This window comes from Neofelis nebulosa, chromosome 13, assembly GCF_028018385.1.
Source record: "Neofelis nebulosa isolate mNeoNeb1 chromosome 13, mNeoNeb1.pri, whole genome shotgun sequence".
Classification (NCBI taxonomy): domain Eukaryota; kingdom Metazoa; phylum Chordata; class Mammalia; order Carnivora; family Felidae; genus Neofelis; species Neofelis nebulosa.
The window spans coordinates 91691234-91706831 of NC_080794.1; the positions used below are offsets into that span (position 1 = coordinate 91691234).

A 15598-nucleotide genomic window follows, 5' to 3' on the forward strand; every position below is an offset into this window, starting at 1 on the left:
CTCCCCGAGCCCTCTGAGCCCTCCGTCCCTGGCCGCGAGACCCTCGCCTGCCTCCCCTCCTGCGTCCCTGTCCGGCCCAGGCCTTCACGCCTCTCTGAACCCCACGTTGGGCTGGGGTCCCCACAGCCTGCGTGAGAGTTAATTAAACATCCCGGCCCGCCGCCTCCCACTTTCGTGGGTCGAGCGCGGGCCACACGACTAAACACCGGAGCTGCCCCTCTGCTCCCGCAGCGCTGCCTGCGGGCGAACGCACGGTCCCTTTAAGAGGCACGATCGGTGCCGGGTCGTGACGCCACAGGGGTGCGGGGGGCGGAGACAGTGCGCAGCCTCGGCGCCGGGAGGGGCGGGGCGGGGCGGCCGCTGACCGATGGGAGGGCGGCGGAAGAGCAGCTGGGGCTGACGCAGGAGTCCTTCGCGTAGGCCCCGCCCCCAGAGTGCTCAGCCCCTCCCCCGAGAGGCCCCGCCCCGCCCCGCCCCGCCCCGCCCCGCCCCGCCCCGCCCCGCGCAGGGTCGCTCCGCCGTCCTTGCCAGGCTCCCACTGGCCCCGCCCCGCCCGAGCATGCCCCTCCCGCGGCCCCGCCCATCCCGCGCAGTCCCGCCCCGCGCACGCCCCTCCCCGCCCCGCGCACGCCCCGCCCCCCGGCTCCGGGCGGGACTCGCCTCAGCGGCGGCGGCGGCGGCGGCGGCGGCTGCGGGAACTTCGGCGGCGGTGGCGGCGATCCTAATGGCTGCGCGCGGGCCGCGGTGAGGCGCGGGCGGAGAGCGACCGGCGCGGGGCCGCCGAGCAGCGAGAGCGAGCGAGCGCGCGCGCGGCCGGACCCCGGCCAGGCCCGGCCCGAGCCGCCGAGCCCGCGATGCGCCCCGGGGCCGCCCCCCGGCGCAGCTGACGCCGCGGCCCACGGAGACCCCGGCCGTCCGGCCCCGAGCGAGCGGCCGCCCCCGGCCCAGGCCACGATGGCGGGCAAGGCGGCCGCCCCGGGCACCGCGGTGCTGCTGGTCACGGCCAACGTGGGCTCGCTCTTCGACGACGTAAGTGCTGTGGCGGCGGCGGCCAGACCAAGACCCCGACCCTGATCCCAGCGCCCTGGGGCCCCGGGGGCCCACATCCTGGTCCCCGTCCGCGAGCGCGGAGCCCCAGGTTCTGGACTGACACCCTGAGTCGCGCACGTCGGGACCTGGACCCGGACTCTGGGTCCTCCAAACCCTGGTACCCCTAAACCCGAGGGCCATGGCCCCCAGACCCCGGCCCCCTGAGCGCTGCCCCAAACCCTGGAATCGGGGTCCCCCACCTCCTGCCTCCAAACTGCGCAGGCTGAACCCCGACCTCAGAGCCGGGACCCTGGACCCTGGTTCCTAAACTCCCAATTCTAATCCCTGTCCAAGGTCCCCGAATCCTGACCTGAGGACCCTTGTCCACGGGCCCCAACTCTGGTCCCTGACTCTTGACCGCACAACCCTGACCTTGGTTCCCAAACCCCAGCCCCTGACTTCTGCCACCGCCCCCCCCCCCCCCCCAACTCCACGGGCACTGGCCCCTGGCCACGGGCGGGGTGTGCAGGCTTCCCCTGCCTGCCTCCTCGGGGTGGGTGGCTCACTCCTCAGGGGGCAGGCGCCCTCATTTCACCTTGTAACTTAGTATCCGTCTAGTTCTCAGACAAGGGCCTCTGTGGGCAGCCCCGGAGGACTCTGTTTCTCGTTTATTAAAGAGAAAGATGCCGAGAAGCTTTCCAAGGCCAAAGAAGGGATGGGACAGCCCAAGGCCTTTCCCTCCGGGGGCCTCCCACCCAGGCACCCAGGGCGGCCCTTGGGAGAGAGCAGGCAGCAGGGGACGGGGGCGCCCAGAGCGCCCGGGGCAGGAGGCAGGCCCCGGCTGACCTAGTTGGGTGTCTCAGCCGCGGTGCCAGCCCGCTGTTGGTACTTACACCGCCAACCCAAATAAAGCAGAATGCGGCTCCAAGTGGCGTGCTTGTTTAAGAAAAAAGGGTGATGGCACAGACGGAGCCTGAGGCGGCCTCGCTAGGTGAGCGGTGGGTGTGGGCTGGTCCACCGACACAAGCATGACTTCGATTCCGGAGAGGGTTCTGGCTTCTGGCGGAACCTTCCTTCGCCGGCAGCGGGCAGGGGCGAAGTGCTTCAGTAAGCTGAGGTCACGGACGAGCTAGGTTTGGTTTTATTAACAAAGAGTAGGTGCTATTTTTGTGTTTTTCTTATTTTAACTTCCAGGCGTCCGTGTATTCTCCTTCCCTGCTGGGGGTGAGCCGTTTCCCTCGGACAACTTTATCTAGTTTGGCGTTTGATCGTTTCTACAAAAGTGCCCTGTATGGGTGTGTGTCTGTATATTTAGCATTCTATTCTCGGCTTTCCAGTAACATGCCACTATAACATGGTTTTGTTCAGATGATTCAGATCCGTTAGCTGAGGCTTCAAAGCCTCAGAAATGTCAGGAAAATTAAGCATGGTGGGGCATTTGAGTCTCAAAGGGAAAAAGAATTTTGCTGTGCAAACATTCTTTCCAGTAATCTTTGATTCTGAGTTCTAGCATTTTTGTTGCGTTTCAGCTGTATACGCACACTTCTCTCTGTTGACATGAAAATGGGTAACTTCATTTACTTTTGTGTGGCGACATGTTCTCTCCGGGTTTTTGTTTGTCACGAAGGCTGTATGGAGCTGTGCATTATCTTTGCATCTGGAAGGAACGCTTGTTTTGGTAAACAGTACGCTGGTTAATTTTGCAGGGTGTCTTTGGTTTGTGGGCTCATCGACAAGTCTCTGCCCATAACCCATAGGTTCTCGGGGTGCGGAGTGCAGCCTGGAGGGGCAGCACGGACAGCAGTCTCACCCTGCTCTGGGGCGCCCGCTGGGGCTGGGGTACGGGGCAGTGGTGCCTGTGGGAGACACCTGGCTGGTGAGAGCAGTGGATTCTTGAGTGACGGGGGCGTTAATTCCTTGGTTTACAGTAGGTTTCAGAAGACCTGCCTGGTGACTCTGTCTGCACAACACGTGCCCACACTGAGCAACACGCTCTTCAGAAGGTGGCAAGGCCTGGGAAGGAATGCTTTCTTGCCCGGCTTCATCATCCTGGGGAGGGAGGGCGTCCGAGTTAGAAACGGGCATGGCGTGCTGTGAAGGACACGCCTGCGGTAGGTGGTGTATTTGTGCTTTTGCAGTCTTGCGGTCTTCCCTTGTACCTCCTCCCGGTGTGGAGGGGACGCACCGAGACTCGTCTGGCAGCTGCTCTCCTCTCTTCAGCACCCCTGGCTCCTGACCCCCGCCACGGCTCGCAGACCAGGTTCCTCCTCCCCCACGTGCGGTTACCCACGAGGGGTGCCATCGTTCTCTAATGTTACCCTCACGTCCTTCAGAAACAGGGGGACTCCAAAGAGTTCTTGGCTATGTAGGTTGGCACGACCAGTATTTGCCCCATTGGGAGGTAGGAACTGAGAAAAGCAGAGAGCGAGCTGGTTGCTCGGGCGTCAGGTGGTGACGTTGTCACACGTCCTCCCCTCCTCAGAAAGCTCCGCTGTTCACTCAGGAGACTGTGCCCGGGACAGGAGATGAGAGTCTTGTGTTATTGTGAACACAGCTGTGACCCAGCAGACCCCTGGCCAGGTCTCCTGGCCTTCGCTCCGAGGGCCTCTGTCCCAGCTGGTGGCTCTTCCTGAACCTGCACAGGCATCTCCCTGGATGGGGGGCCTAGACGTGGCTGGGGGTGCCGTGACTTTTCTGGGTTCACAGCAGCTGCCTGATTGCCCCACTAGAGCCCTGCGGCTCTTCTGTAACCCCCAGCTGGACACGTGGTGTCACCGCCCGGTTTCCTGGAAAGGGGTGGCCCGGGCTGCATACCGAACTGTGCTTGAGATGGCTAGATTTTTGACAAGGGAGGTTTCCAGCTTTTGGTTCTTTATGTTGTTGCTAGAAGTGAAGTCAGAAGGTGAATTCCTGCAGCCACGGTTTTGGAGCCGGGTCCCACCCTTACAAGGCAAGGCTGTTCTTGGGAAAGGCCGTCAGCCGAGCGGCACGCTTCGAGAGCACAGCCCTTGGGCGTCTGCCGGGGGGCCTGTGTCCTGCGGTGCCTCTGAGCTCCCTGTCCGTTTTGAGCTGGTTTCCCTTTTTGCTTGGTCAACGGCTGAGCAGCCCTGTACCCGGGCTTGCAGAGTGGTTGTGCAACGAGCTCTGCAGAGGTGCTGTGCTGTGCCCTCCAAGGCCTCTCTGGCGGTGGGTGTCTGTGAGCCCCCACCCCTGGCCCGGTGGGGGTGCCGGCTGCCTTGGGCACCCGCCCCCCCAGCCCGGTGGGGGAATCGGCTGCCTTGGGCACCTGCCCCCCCAGCCTGGTGGGGGAATCGGCTGCCTTGGGCACCTGCCCCCCCCAGTCCTGTGCCATCAGGTTTGCACTCTTCGTTCTTGTTCTCATCCCAGCCTGAAAGCTCCTTGAACCCCAAGACCCCCCCCCACCCCCCCCACCCCCAGCTAGTACTGTGTGCGTGGCCATCCCTGCTGGCTCCCCACTCTCATCACAGCTCCTGTCCCAGCACTTGGGCACACGGGCTTGGTGGAGTCCACGGGGACCTCGAACTGGAGGGTCGGCGGTCAGTCCCCATCCGTCCCTGGCTCTGGGCAGCCTTGATGGCAGGGATCTGTCTACTTCTGCAGGACCTTGCTGATGGCTTTACAGAGACATCACTCCCCTGCCACACACGTCACCCCTTTACGTGGTGGTTGTGAAGCAGCGGTTTTCAGTGTGTTTGCAGGCTTGTGCAGAGGCCACCACAGTCGATTTTAGAACCTGTTTTGTGCCTAAACAGAAAGGATGGCCTCAGCAGCCACCCTCCCTTGAAATCCCAGCCCCTGTGGTCCCCAGGCTACTTCCTGCCTCTGGGGTTTACCTGTTCCGGGTTTCACCTGCTCAGGGGGTTTACCTGGTCTAGGGTTTACCTGCTCTGGGGGTTCCACGTAACTGGGATCATCTGCGTGGCCTTCTGTGTCTGGCTGTGCTCACCGGATGTGACGTGTCCAGGGTTCAACCCGTAGCGGGAGTTGGTGCTTCTTCCCTTTCCAGGCCTGAGTGCTGTGCCACGGTGTGGACATACCACAGTGTGTAGGGCCACTGTCAGTTGGTGGACATTTGGGCAGTTTCCAGGGCTTGTCTGCCGCGACTAGTGCCGCTCTGAGCATTTGTGTCCAGGCTTTGTGCGGACGTGGGTTTTTGTTTCTCCCGGCACATGCCCACGAGGGGAACTGCTTGGTCTTCGGTGACTCCGTGTCTCTCCTTTGGAGGAACTGCTTGCCGCTGCCCGGCGTCCGTACCATTTTACCTTCCGTCAGCCACGTTCCAGGCTTCTGGTCGCTTCCCAGTCTCCAGGGCTTGTCATCTTGCTTCCAAGGCTTTTTCCTGGGCTGTGCACACACCCTGCGTTTGGCTCCCTCCTCACCCCTACCTCGCAGCATCGGCGGCTTCTCCGTGGCCTCACTCACTCCCGATGGGGGCCTATCTGGACTCAGGCCTTGAAAGACCCTGTCCACTCACATCCCCAGGAGGCAGGAAGGAGCCCCGGGCCCGGGGCTCAGCCCGTGGTGCGGTGGGATCGGCTCTGTTCCTTCTGCAACTGCCTGGGAGAGCCCGGTGCACAGTAGGGAGCTCACATCCGGGAGCCCCGGGCTGCCGGATCTCCGGGGCACGTGCACCGCCTCCTGAGCCCCTGGAGCAGGTGCAGGGCTGGGGGCTGACAGGGCTGGGCCTCTCTGCCAGCCCCTTTGTGCTCCCCCAGCCCCCTCATCCCCTGGAGCCCGCCCGAGGCTGGACGTGGCTGAGAAAGGGCCCTCCCTCTACTTGCGTCCAGGGCCTGTCTCGCACACTCTGTCGGCCCGCAGACCGTGTCCCTTGGGGAGCGAGAGAGCAGGGGAGGGGGCCCGGCGCGCCCTGGGTCTGCCTCGGGTGGTGTGCGGGTTTCTGGGGGAAGAGGCCTGTGCTGAGGTGTGATTCCGTGATGCGCCGGGTCCGGTGTGGAAGTTACTGGATCGGACGCAGGCCTGCCTCCCAGCGGATGGCCCATAAGGAGCCCACTGTTTGATCCCGAGGGGACATGGGGAAGCTGGGCCAAGGTTGCTAAGGGACTGCGGAATGATGGTGCCTTAAACGTGGACCAGCTCAGCGCCAGCATCTGTCCCTGCGGGCAGGCGGGTGGGCACAAGGGTCACCTCTTGGAAGGTGGGCTGTGTCTACCCCACCGAATGGGGTCCGGTAGGTGGGGGATCAACACAGGGCCAGGTGGCTGGTCAGAACAGCAGTGGAGGCGTCTGGGCGCTGTCGTGGTCACCTGTCTGTCGCCACTTTTTTGGGACGCAGCCTGGCTGTCCCCATGTGTCCCTGGGCCCTTCCAACACGGGGGGAACTAAAGGAGTGCGGTCGTGGGGGCCGGGGAAGGGAGGTGGCGGGGAAAATGTGCCACGTTCCCCAGGTGAACATAAGGTGACTTTGACTTCTGTCTTCCGTTACTGCTTCAGTTAATTAGGGCATTTGAGACTCTCCTGCCTCGACCCACTCCCCAGACGGGCTGGGGGATAGCGGCCGGCCTCCAGGCTCGAGGCCCAGTTTCTGCCTGGCCCAGGCTGGGAGGGGTGCCCTGTGGCACCCTTCCTTCTCCGGGGTGGCAGCCTCTGCTCTGAGGCCCCCTCCCCTCCCTGTGCAGTGGAGACAGAACTCTGAGGCCTGGGCCCCCTCACCGGGGCCTCCCCTCTGGGGGAGCAGATGATATGTTTCAGCATGTGTTTGACCGTGAAAAGCGTGCTCAAACGGAGCTCTTCAGTGGGCGTGGGGGCTGAGTCGGTCCAGTCCAGGTCTGACCTTGGGCTCCTGGGGGAGCTCGGATAGTCATGCTCACGGACGGACAGAGACGGGATGAGGACACCATCGGGGTTCCGACCTTTAACCATGCACGAGGGTAAAGCAGCGGCTCGTCCAGCCCCATGGAAAATGTGGAAGTGATGTGAAAGCCTTCGGGTTTTTCAAGTGACGGCAGCGTTAATCCAGAAACGTGACTGTGGGATGATTTACGTGAATCCAGAGTGGCGGGAGGTAGGTGGCCTGCAGGCCGGTCCGGGAAAGGCGAGGCTGCGCACGGGCCTGTGTTTCAGGAGAGCGTCCTGGGACTTGTGCTGTCTTTCTGGCTCTACTCGGTGTCCCTGCCTCTGCCTGTCCTCTGGTGACGGGAATCCATAGGGTGCCCGCACCGTTTTCGACAGTTTGTTTTGAGTTCACAAAGTTTGTCCTGCCGTTAGAAAAGGCACTGGAACGGGGTACCCACTTGGGTCTGCAGGGGGGGTGATGGCGCTCCGGCAGGGGCGGGCCAGCAGGACTGGCCGGGCTGGGCCGTGCTGTCTGTGGAGGCACACTGTCCACGTGCTGGTGCAGCGTGTGCGTGTGACCTGAGACCGTGTGGGAGCTGGCCCGGTCCCTGGACGGCGGCTCAGGGTGGGGACCATCTGGAACAGGGCAGGGGTGACGGCGCTCTGCCTGCCCGCTCGCAGGGGGGGCTTTCCCGGGCCGACCCCGTGCCCCGGTGGACAGGGAGGCGTATCGGTGCCACGCGGGCTCGAGGAAAACGCTGCCTCTGGTGTGGGTTTTCCCTTTAGTGAATGGCTCAACCCCGTCTCCGGGAGCGTGGCTTTGGGGTCACTCGAACCCTGACCCACTGGTGGGTTGTTGTGACCCGAGGCCCCTTGTCTTCTCCCTTCTCTGCTCTGACAGGGGCCTCGGGCCCTTCTTTGGGGTTGGGGGCTGGTGGGACAGAGCTCCCCGCTCTGTCTGAGCAGAATGTGATGCTGTTAGGGGTGGCTTTCCTGCTCCTACCCTGGAGCCTTGGGGCGCGTGCTGGGTCCGCGCCCTCCTCTGTCTGCACCCCGAGCCTCACGGGAGCTGGGTCTGGGTCTGCGCCTTGGAGGCCGGGGGGCCCCTCTTTCCCCGTGGCAGAGTGCCCAGGCTCAGACACCCTTCTTTCCTGCCCCGCCCCTCAGGGCCCCTGAGCAGCTAGCAGTTATTCTGGGAACCGGAGGCCAGGCCTGGGCCTCCGTGCAGGGACCTGCTCCCAGTGCTGCTGCCAGGCCGCATGCCGTGGACTGCAGGGACACGCGGTGACGGGAAGATGTGGCTGCTGGAGCGTGCCTCTTGTCACTGGGTACCCTCTTTTGCCTGTTGTGCATCAGAGAGGCAGGAGTGACACCCGGCACGGTGGCTGTGGCAGGTGGAGGAGGGAACCCTCACAGCGTGAGGTGCTGGTGTTGTCGGGCGGCCCCAGGCACCTCCTCTCAAGGTCTCTGTCCCCTCCTTCCCACCCAAGGCTTTCCTGGGGTGGCAGCCTGGTCCTTACCTGTGTCTGGGGCTGAGCAGTGCCTGGGCCGCTGGGCTGGTCCCTCAGCTGCCCCCAGGCATGGGCTCCTGTGTGTGGCTGATGGGACGGCCTCCCTGGCCTGCCTCTGCCGCTCTGGCCTTCTCCCCTGCTGCGCGTCTGGGACTCTCACCCCATGTGCCTCGTTGCCCCCCCCCCCCCCCCCACCCTTCCCCAACCAAGTGCCTGTGGCAAGTTGGTTGTCCGTGGCCTGGACAGGGTGTGCTCTTCCATGGTTGTGCTTCTCCTGAAGCTTCTCTGGCCTCCTTGCGCAGGCAGGATTGTGCTGTCCCTTTAGGGGACCGCTCCCAGTGACCAATGCTATGCTGTCATCCCAGCCCTCTTTCCCCTTCCCCTTCCCCACCTGAATTAGTGACAGGCTTTGTGCTTCTGTCCTGCCGTGCTTGCTGCTGATGTGGCTGTCATCAGGTTCCATTGTGTTGGGGCGCTGCGGGCAGGCAGATTTGGGGCTCTGCTCCAGGGCGTGGGGAATCCTGTGCCTTCCTGGACCTGACGGAGCGGGAGAGCTGGGTCCTAGAGCCCCTCTGCTGGTGGGGCAGAGGGCTGTGGGCCCCAGCTTGCATTTCTCTGCGTGTCTTTGCCGCCGGACGGTGTGGGTGTCCCGCCATTCGCCCAGCGGGGACTTCAGAAGGTGTCTGCAGGGGTACAGCTGTCACCACGCTCGTTTGAGAACACGACCCTCCCAGCCTTTTGAGGCCCTCGGTGCCGCGGCTCTGCGTGCTCTCTGGAGTCCTGCCTTCAGCCCGGACCTCGCGTGCTCGGGTCCCACCGACTGCGGCCCTCGAGTCCGGCTGGTGGTTTCCGCCCCCCCCACCCGCTGTTCGCTGTTCGTGTCAGCACTTCGGTCCCTCCTTAGGGCCCAGCGGGTTTCTGCTGGGCACGCACCCCACTTACGGATGCCGTGTGGTTCCTGGATTGAGCTGGTGCGGACGGTCGTCTGCGCCTGTGCTCATGTGCCCAAGGAGCGTATGTCTTCTCCAGGCACCGCCCGCCCGCTCCAGGGCCCGCCGATCCCCTGTCCACGCCGGGCTGGCACGCGGCCTCGACTGTGGGTGTGTGGCCGAGCCATCCTGTGCTTGCCCGGTGCATTTTCTGGCCTCTGCCTTTAAAAACTAGGCATCCAGCCATGGCACTTTGCTGCGCCATGATGATGATGCCGTTGACGACGACGGTGTTCTCGGGTCCTGGCGGTGGTATTGGGCACACTGTCGACTGTGCTGGCGGAAGGGCGCCTCTGGGCTGTTGTGCTTCTGCTCACTCCCCGCCCCCACCCCGGGTCAGGCCCACAGGCTCCTGGGACCTCCCGGGAGGGGCCATCTCCCTGGGTGGAACGTACCTGTCATTGTGTCACGCCCTCGAGCATGGTTATGCAGGTGGGACAGGAGTAAGGATGGCTGCCTTAGGGCCTCCCAGGCCACCCTGGGCTCCCGGGACTCTATTTCTCTGCCTCACAGCCCCGGGGTGGATGCTGGGCTGGGGCATTTCTGTGTAGTGCTGGTGCCGAGTCCCACGTTCAAGGGTCAGTCTGGTGGTACTGGTCTTCGAGAGCCGGGCAGTGGTGGCACCCGCAGCTCCCCCCCACTGCTCCGGTACATGGAGGACCCCTGCCGCCGAGTAGGGCAGAGTGCCTCAGGCAGGTGACTTCTCTTCTCCCAGCCTCTGGGTGTCATGGCTGTCCCTGCCCCTCCCAGGTGTGTCTGGGAAGTTCTGTGGTCCCGCCGATGGGGGTGCCATCCCGTGGTGCACCAGCTGTCAGCAGGGACCCTGTCAGGTGGGGAGCTCAAGCGAATTGGCAGCCGTGTTCCCAAAGCTGCAGGAGGACCCTGTCCCTGGGAGGGGCCTGGTCCTCATGGGGGAGGGCACGCCCTGTGCTCAGGGCCCCGGGGCCTGCCTGGAAGGGGGCTGCGCCCGCATCCATCTGGCTCAGGGCCTTTCTTTAGCCACACCCTTCATGAGTCCCAGGGTGCCGCCTGGGGTGCGCAGGGCAGATGAGGGAGGACGGGGTCCTGAGGACGACTGGGACACAGCTGCGTGGCCCCAGCTCTGGGCTCCCTGCCTTGCCACTTAGGCTCCCGTGCAGTTGTCGCTGGGTGGCTGCCCCCTCCGTGAGACGTTCCCGGAGACGGTCGGGCTGGGGAGTTGTGACCTTCTGGGTGAACCTGGTCATGTGGAGCTGAGAGCTGGGTTGAATGGTCAGTACTTTTTTTTTTTTAATGTTTATTTATTTTGAGAGAGAGAGCACGCTCAAGTGGGAGAAGGGCGGAGAGAGAATCCCAAGCAGACTCCACACTCGGTGCAGATCCCTATGTGGGACTCGATCCCACGAACTATGAGACCACGACCAGAGCCGCAATCAAGAGGACGGTTAACTGACTGAACCACCTAGGGGCCCCCGATGGTCAGTGCTGTTAAAACCATGGTGTGGCCTGCAGAGCCCGGGGCAGGCGTGGCCCTGAGAGGCGGCCGGGGACGGGTGGGGGGACGGAGGGAGCATCGCATCCTAGTTTGCCCGTGGGTGTCCTCCAGGCGTGCTCAGAGTCCTGTTCTAGTCCTGGGCCCCAGGGTTAACCGGGATGCATCCTGGGGCCATGCTTTTCCAGCTCTGCAGGTGGTTGCCCAGCCCGAGTGTGGAGCATGCTCTTCTCTGTGTTGTCACTTGGGGTGATCTGGACTTTTGTTAAAGACGTTCTGTTGAGAATGACATCTGTCCAAGTGACAAACAAATTTGTGGGGACACGTGTTTTGTTTGGTCTTTTCTCCTTCATCACCTATGGTTTTTCAGATCTTTTGCAACTTCCTGTTTTTGCTGCAAGGCCGTCACCGCCCTCGCCGCCGCATCCAGGCAGCGTCCCGTGCACCCCGTCCAGGTGGGGGGTGGAAGGCTGGGCCGCGTGGGAGGGAGTCGTGGTTGTCGAGGCCGCCAGCAGAACGTGGGTGAGTGGAAGGAACTGACCAACCGGGGGAACCAAAGCAGTGTCCCGGTGGCTGATTCGGGGACTGTCCAGAACACCAGCAGGTGGGGTCTCGCCTAAGCTTCTGAAGCCCCCGGGGCCCTGTCCTCACCTCTGCAGCCCAGGCACACTTGGTGCCGTGGGAGAGGTGTTTGGGGGCAGGAGGCCTGGGCCCCCAGGCTGCTGGCGACTGTGCTGTGCCGTCCAGGTTCTGCCCCAGCCGGGCTTGCAGGTGCGGGCCCAGAGGACTCATTTTTAGGGACTGTTAACAGCGTGGTTCTGGTGGCCTTGGGCTTAGTGAGTGCTCCTCAGAGCTGGGCCTTCGTCCAGAGGCCGGAGCCTTGGCAGGGAGCTCCAGGGAACACCCCTGAGGGCTCCCCGTGCCAGTGCTCCCAGCAGCACGCTCGCCCTGCCCGCCTCCGTGGGGCATTCCTTGAATTGGCCAGGCACAGCGGCTGAGCACTGGAGAATCTCGAGGGCCCCTGGGGGAGGCCCCTGAGGCCCCTCACGTCCCACCTTCCCTGCCTCTGTCTCCCACACCCATCCCACCGGTTCTGTCTGGGATGCGAGGGACTGCAGGATAAATCCCAGGGAGGGAGCTGTGGGTCACAGGGGCGAGTACCAAGAGGGAGGCTCCTTGGGCCAGGGGAGGAGGCCACAGGAGCCTGCGAGGGGCCTGGGGGGTGGCAGAGTCCTGTCAAGAAAGGTGTCCTGGGGTGTGGGGCGCAGGGCCCCAGGAGCCCGCAGGCAGGAGCTGGGGTTTGTCGTCTGAGGCACCTCGTACGTGGTCAAGGCCTCACCCCTGAGGCAGGGACTCCCGCTCGTGTCTTGCTGGGATGAGGCACAGCCCACCTTTGGGGCAGAGGGGCCTTACACTGGGGCCGCCTGGCTCGTGGCTCATACTCTGAGCACCCAGCTGCCCTGGCCACCCAGTGGGGCAGGAGATGAACTTGAAGGTCGCTTAGGAGGCCCAGAGATGCCCTGGGCCCAGAGACCACAGGTAGCCTCTTGGGCCAGCAGCCAGAGCCAGCACCTGAAGCGTCTGGGGCCTGGGGGCCGGCTGGAGAAGTAAGGAAGAGGCGGCCTCCGGGGCCACTGCAGGGCAGGAGCAGAGGCAGGAAATGGGGAGATAGGCCTGCTTGGGAGGCCGCACGGTCGGCGTGGGCGGTGTGGTCGGCGTGGTCCGGCAAAGCCAGTGAGTGGCGGAAACTGCACTGTGGGCCGAGAGGCTGCGTGGGTCTGACTGTGCTTGAGCCCTTGTTCCCTCTGTGCATGGGGACTGTGGCTCACGGCCCCCCGCCCCCCCCCCCCCCCCACCGTGGCCCAGTAGGAAGAAGCCGAGAGGTGTGGGTGCCACTGCCTCGACCCCGCTGTCGTCCCCCAGGGCACGGCCTTGAGTAGGGACAGTTAGTTCCCTCCTCCATGCACACGGGGGCCGTCGGAACCGTCTGTACCCTGCCTGCGTTTTCACTACTGATAAGTGAGTCAGTCCGGAAGGGGAAGAAGGGGGTGCTTAGGGCTGGGCTGGAAGGGTGAGGAGCTCTGGATAGCCCAGGGAGGTGAGCGGAGAGGTGCGCGGGACTGGCCCTCCAGGACGGGGTCCGTCGAGGAGCACCTCCCACGGAGCAAGGGGTGACAGGCGGCAAGGTCCTGGCGGGAGCACTCCCGTGTCTGTTTGCAGTGTGAGAAGGTTCTGCCAGGGGCAGGCAGACGTCTCCTAGATTCGGGGAGAAAAGTGACGTCTGTGAGCCTTGATAACCCTGATGGTTCTAGTTTTCTGTAATGGAAAAAGTCACGCAGAGTGACCCAGAAAGGCTCCCTGAAATGCCTCGTCGGTATCTCGCACGACATTTCGAGTTGCCTTAAATGCCGGCAGCGCAGACAGACCGCAGACCAGTCCATGTGTTATGGCAGCTGCTGCGTGAGGAACCTCCCCTGTGACAGGTGGACGTGAAATTGTAGCATGTTGTGAGAGAGGACGCACCCCCCCCCCCCCCCCACTGGGATTTAACGTGGCCCCAGCGGTGTGTTCACAGAGGGAGAACCGTTCCCGGGTCGGGGGCGGTGGACTGGGGGTCTGTGAGCGTCCCCGGTGCCCGGTGGGGGCGGAGGGCCCAGAGCGGAGGGAGCCCGGGCCAGCCCCTCCCTGTCACACATGGGCCGACCCCACCGCCAGTGCTCAAGTTACAAAACACGTAGGTCCTCCCCAGCCGCACACTCGTGGCCAGTGGCACACTGCCCCTGACCTCCCCAGCCGCACACCATGGCCAGTGGCACACCACCGGCTCAGAGCCCGGCTGTGGACAGCCTCGGCTGGAGCACCGGGACGCACTGGTGGAATGAGTCTCTGGTCGGGTGGCAGGTGTGTGCTTGGAGCCAGGTAGGTTTGGGGCCAGGGGGTCGCTCCTGGAGCACATCCCTCCTCAGGGATGCACCGGCTGTGGGTCGCCCCCACGCTCACCGGGTCCCCATAAACTCCTTCTCCTGTGTGTAGAAAGCTGAGGAGACGGCCACTTGTATGTTCTGTGGCTGGCTGAGGGGACTTTTCCCGCCGCTTGTCTGGGTTGGTGTGACTGTGGAGCAGGAGGGTGGGTGGGGTGCCCTCCTTCCACCTGAGCGCCCGAGCCGGACCCCCGCCGTCCCGTGGACTCCTGGTTGCAAGCTGACAAAGTGCCACTGAGCGTCAGAAGGACCCCTGGCCTCGGAGGAAGGATCGCTTGACACACGCGGGCAGCGTGCCCTGGCCTTTGTACCCAGGGGGCGCCTGGTGGACCGGCAGCCCCCCGGGGGTCTTCCCTCGGGGCCAGGCTTCCGCCGGTCTTGGTGCCACCGACCGCAGCCCTGTGCCGCAGCAGTGCCCCATGGCGGAGAGTGGGTCGCTCCGTGCTGTCTTAGCACATTCTCGACGGCATCCTCGCAAGCGCATTCCGATGAAGTCCGAGTCATCTGTCTTGTTCCTTGTGCTTCAGCTGTTGTCTCTGAGAAGCCGCCTCCCGATCCAGGGTCACGGAGATCTACCCCGACCCTTTCCCCTAAGATCGTAGCTTCAGCCCTTCTGTTTGGGTCTTTCGCTTGTTTGACGCACTTTTTGTGTGTATCCTGAGTTAGGATCTCTACCTAGCAGTCCCGGTGCCATCTGTTGAGAAGCCTGGTTTCCGCCCCGACTGTCTTGGCGCCTTGTTGAAAATTGGCCATAAAGACGCATCTCTTGGGTGCGCTCCCCGCACCCGCACGTCTGCCCTGTGCCGGGACCACACCGTGTGGAGGACCGTAGCTTTGTCGTGGGTTTGGAACGGGGGAGTGTGAGTCCTCTGCCTGGTGCTTGTTCTTCGAGCTCGTTGTGGGTCTCCTGCACGGCACACGCGCTCCGGGACTGGCCTGTCTCCTTCCACGGGGGGGGCCCCCTGGGGTCCCCGCCACACCGGACCCCCAGTTTCTCTGGGAATCGTGTCGCCACGTCAGCACTGTGCCTGCAGTGCGCCGCCACGGGAGAGCCCTCCGAGGGCTTAGGTCCTCTTCGCTTCCTTTCCGTGATGCGTTATGCGCTTCAGCACAAGCCCTGCGCTTGTCTTGTTTGATTCACTCCTGACCCTTCCGCCGGTGCATCAGGCCTTTGTTTCTTCCGAGCCGGCTTTGGTAGCGCGTCTTTCCGGGCGTGCGTCCCACACGCGGGTTAAGCGGTCTGCTGGCGTGTGGCCCTTCGCGGGGTTCCCGCACGGTCTGTTCAGCCCCAGCTTTACAGTTTGTCCACAGTGTGTTCGTTGGTCTAGCCAAACGTTTTCTCAGCTTTGTTGATCTCTTTTCAAAGCCCCAGCTTTTTGGTTTCACCACTTTTTCCGTTGTTTTCTGTTTTCAGTATGGGCTGCGCCCGGGATTAAGTCGCCCAGGAACCTTCCTCGAAAGTCACGTTGCCGCAGTAGCTCCTGCTGACAGAGCCTCACTCTTTGCTTTCCGCCTTCTGTGTTTTCGGCTGACGCCGAGCCATCCTTCCGCTTTTTCCCGAGCAGAGACACCACTCCGACGTGGTGTCCTGAGTCACCTGTGCTGGGCGCACCGGTCGTGGCCCTGATTTGGGGTCCTCTGTCCCGTGCCACCAACCTTCAGGACAGTCTTTGCCTGTATGCCCGGCCCCGGGCCCCGGGTGAGGTGGCCCTTACGCACATATGTTGACTTTGTTGCTTGAATAAATGCAAAGCCTCCAGCCAGATGCCCCTCTGAGCACTGTGACGTGACTGGGCACTGGTC

The 15598-nt window shown here is 63.5% G+C and overlaps 1 protein-coding gene across 5 annotated transcripts in view; it reads left to right on the forward strand.

The window, feature by feature from the left end:
• Positions 1 to 645: 645 nt before the first annotated feature.
• The window catches only part of INPP5A (inositol polyphosphate-5-phosphatase A), a 174425-nt gene continuing 159472 nt past the window's right edge, over positions 646 to 15598 (forward strand). Inside the window, exon 1 of one of the 5 annotated variants that reach the window (XM_058698209.1) lies at positions 646 to 1029. In XM_058698209.1, coding sequence (XP_058554192.1) covers positions 955 to 1029 — 75 coding nt within the window. In that variant the 5' untranslated portion in view covers positions 646 to 954. Of the gene's footprint in view, positions 1030 to 2001; positions 2021 to 11084; positions 11337 to 15598 lie in introns of those variants that run through there. The other 4 variants (XM_058698206.1, XM_058698207.1, XM_058698208.1 and 1 more) reach the window with 4 other exon arrangements.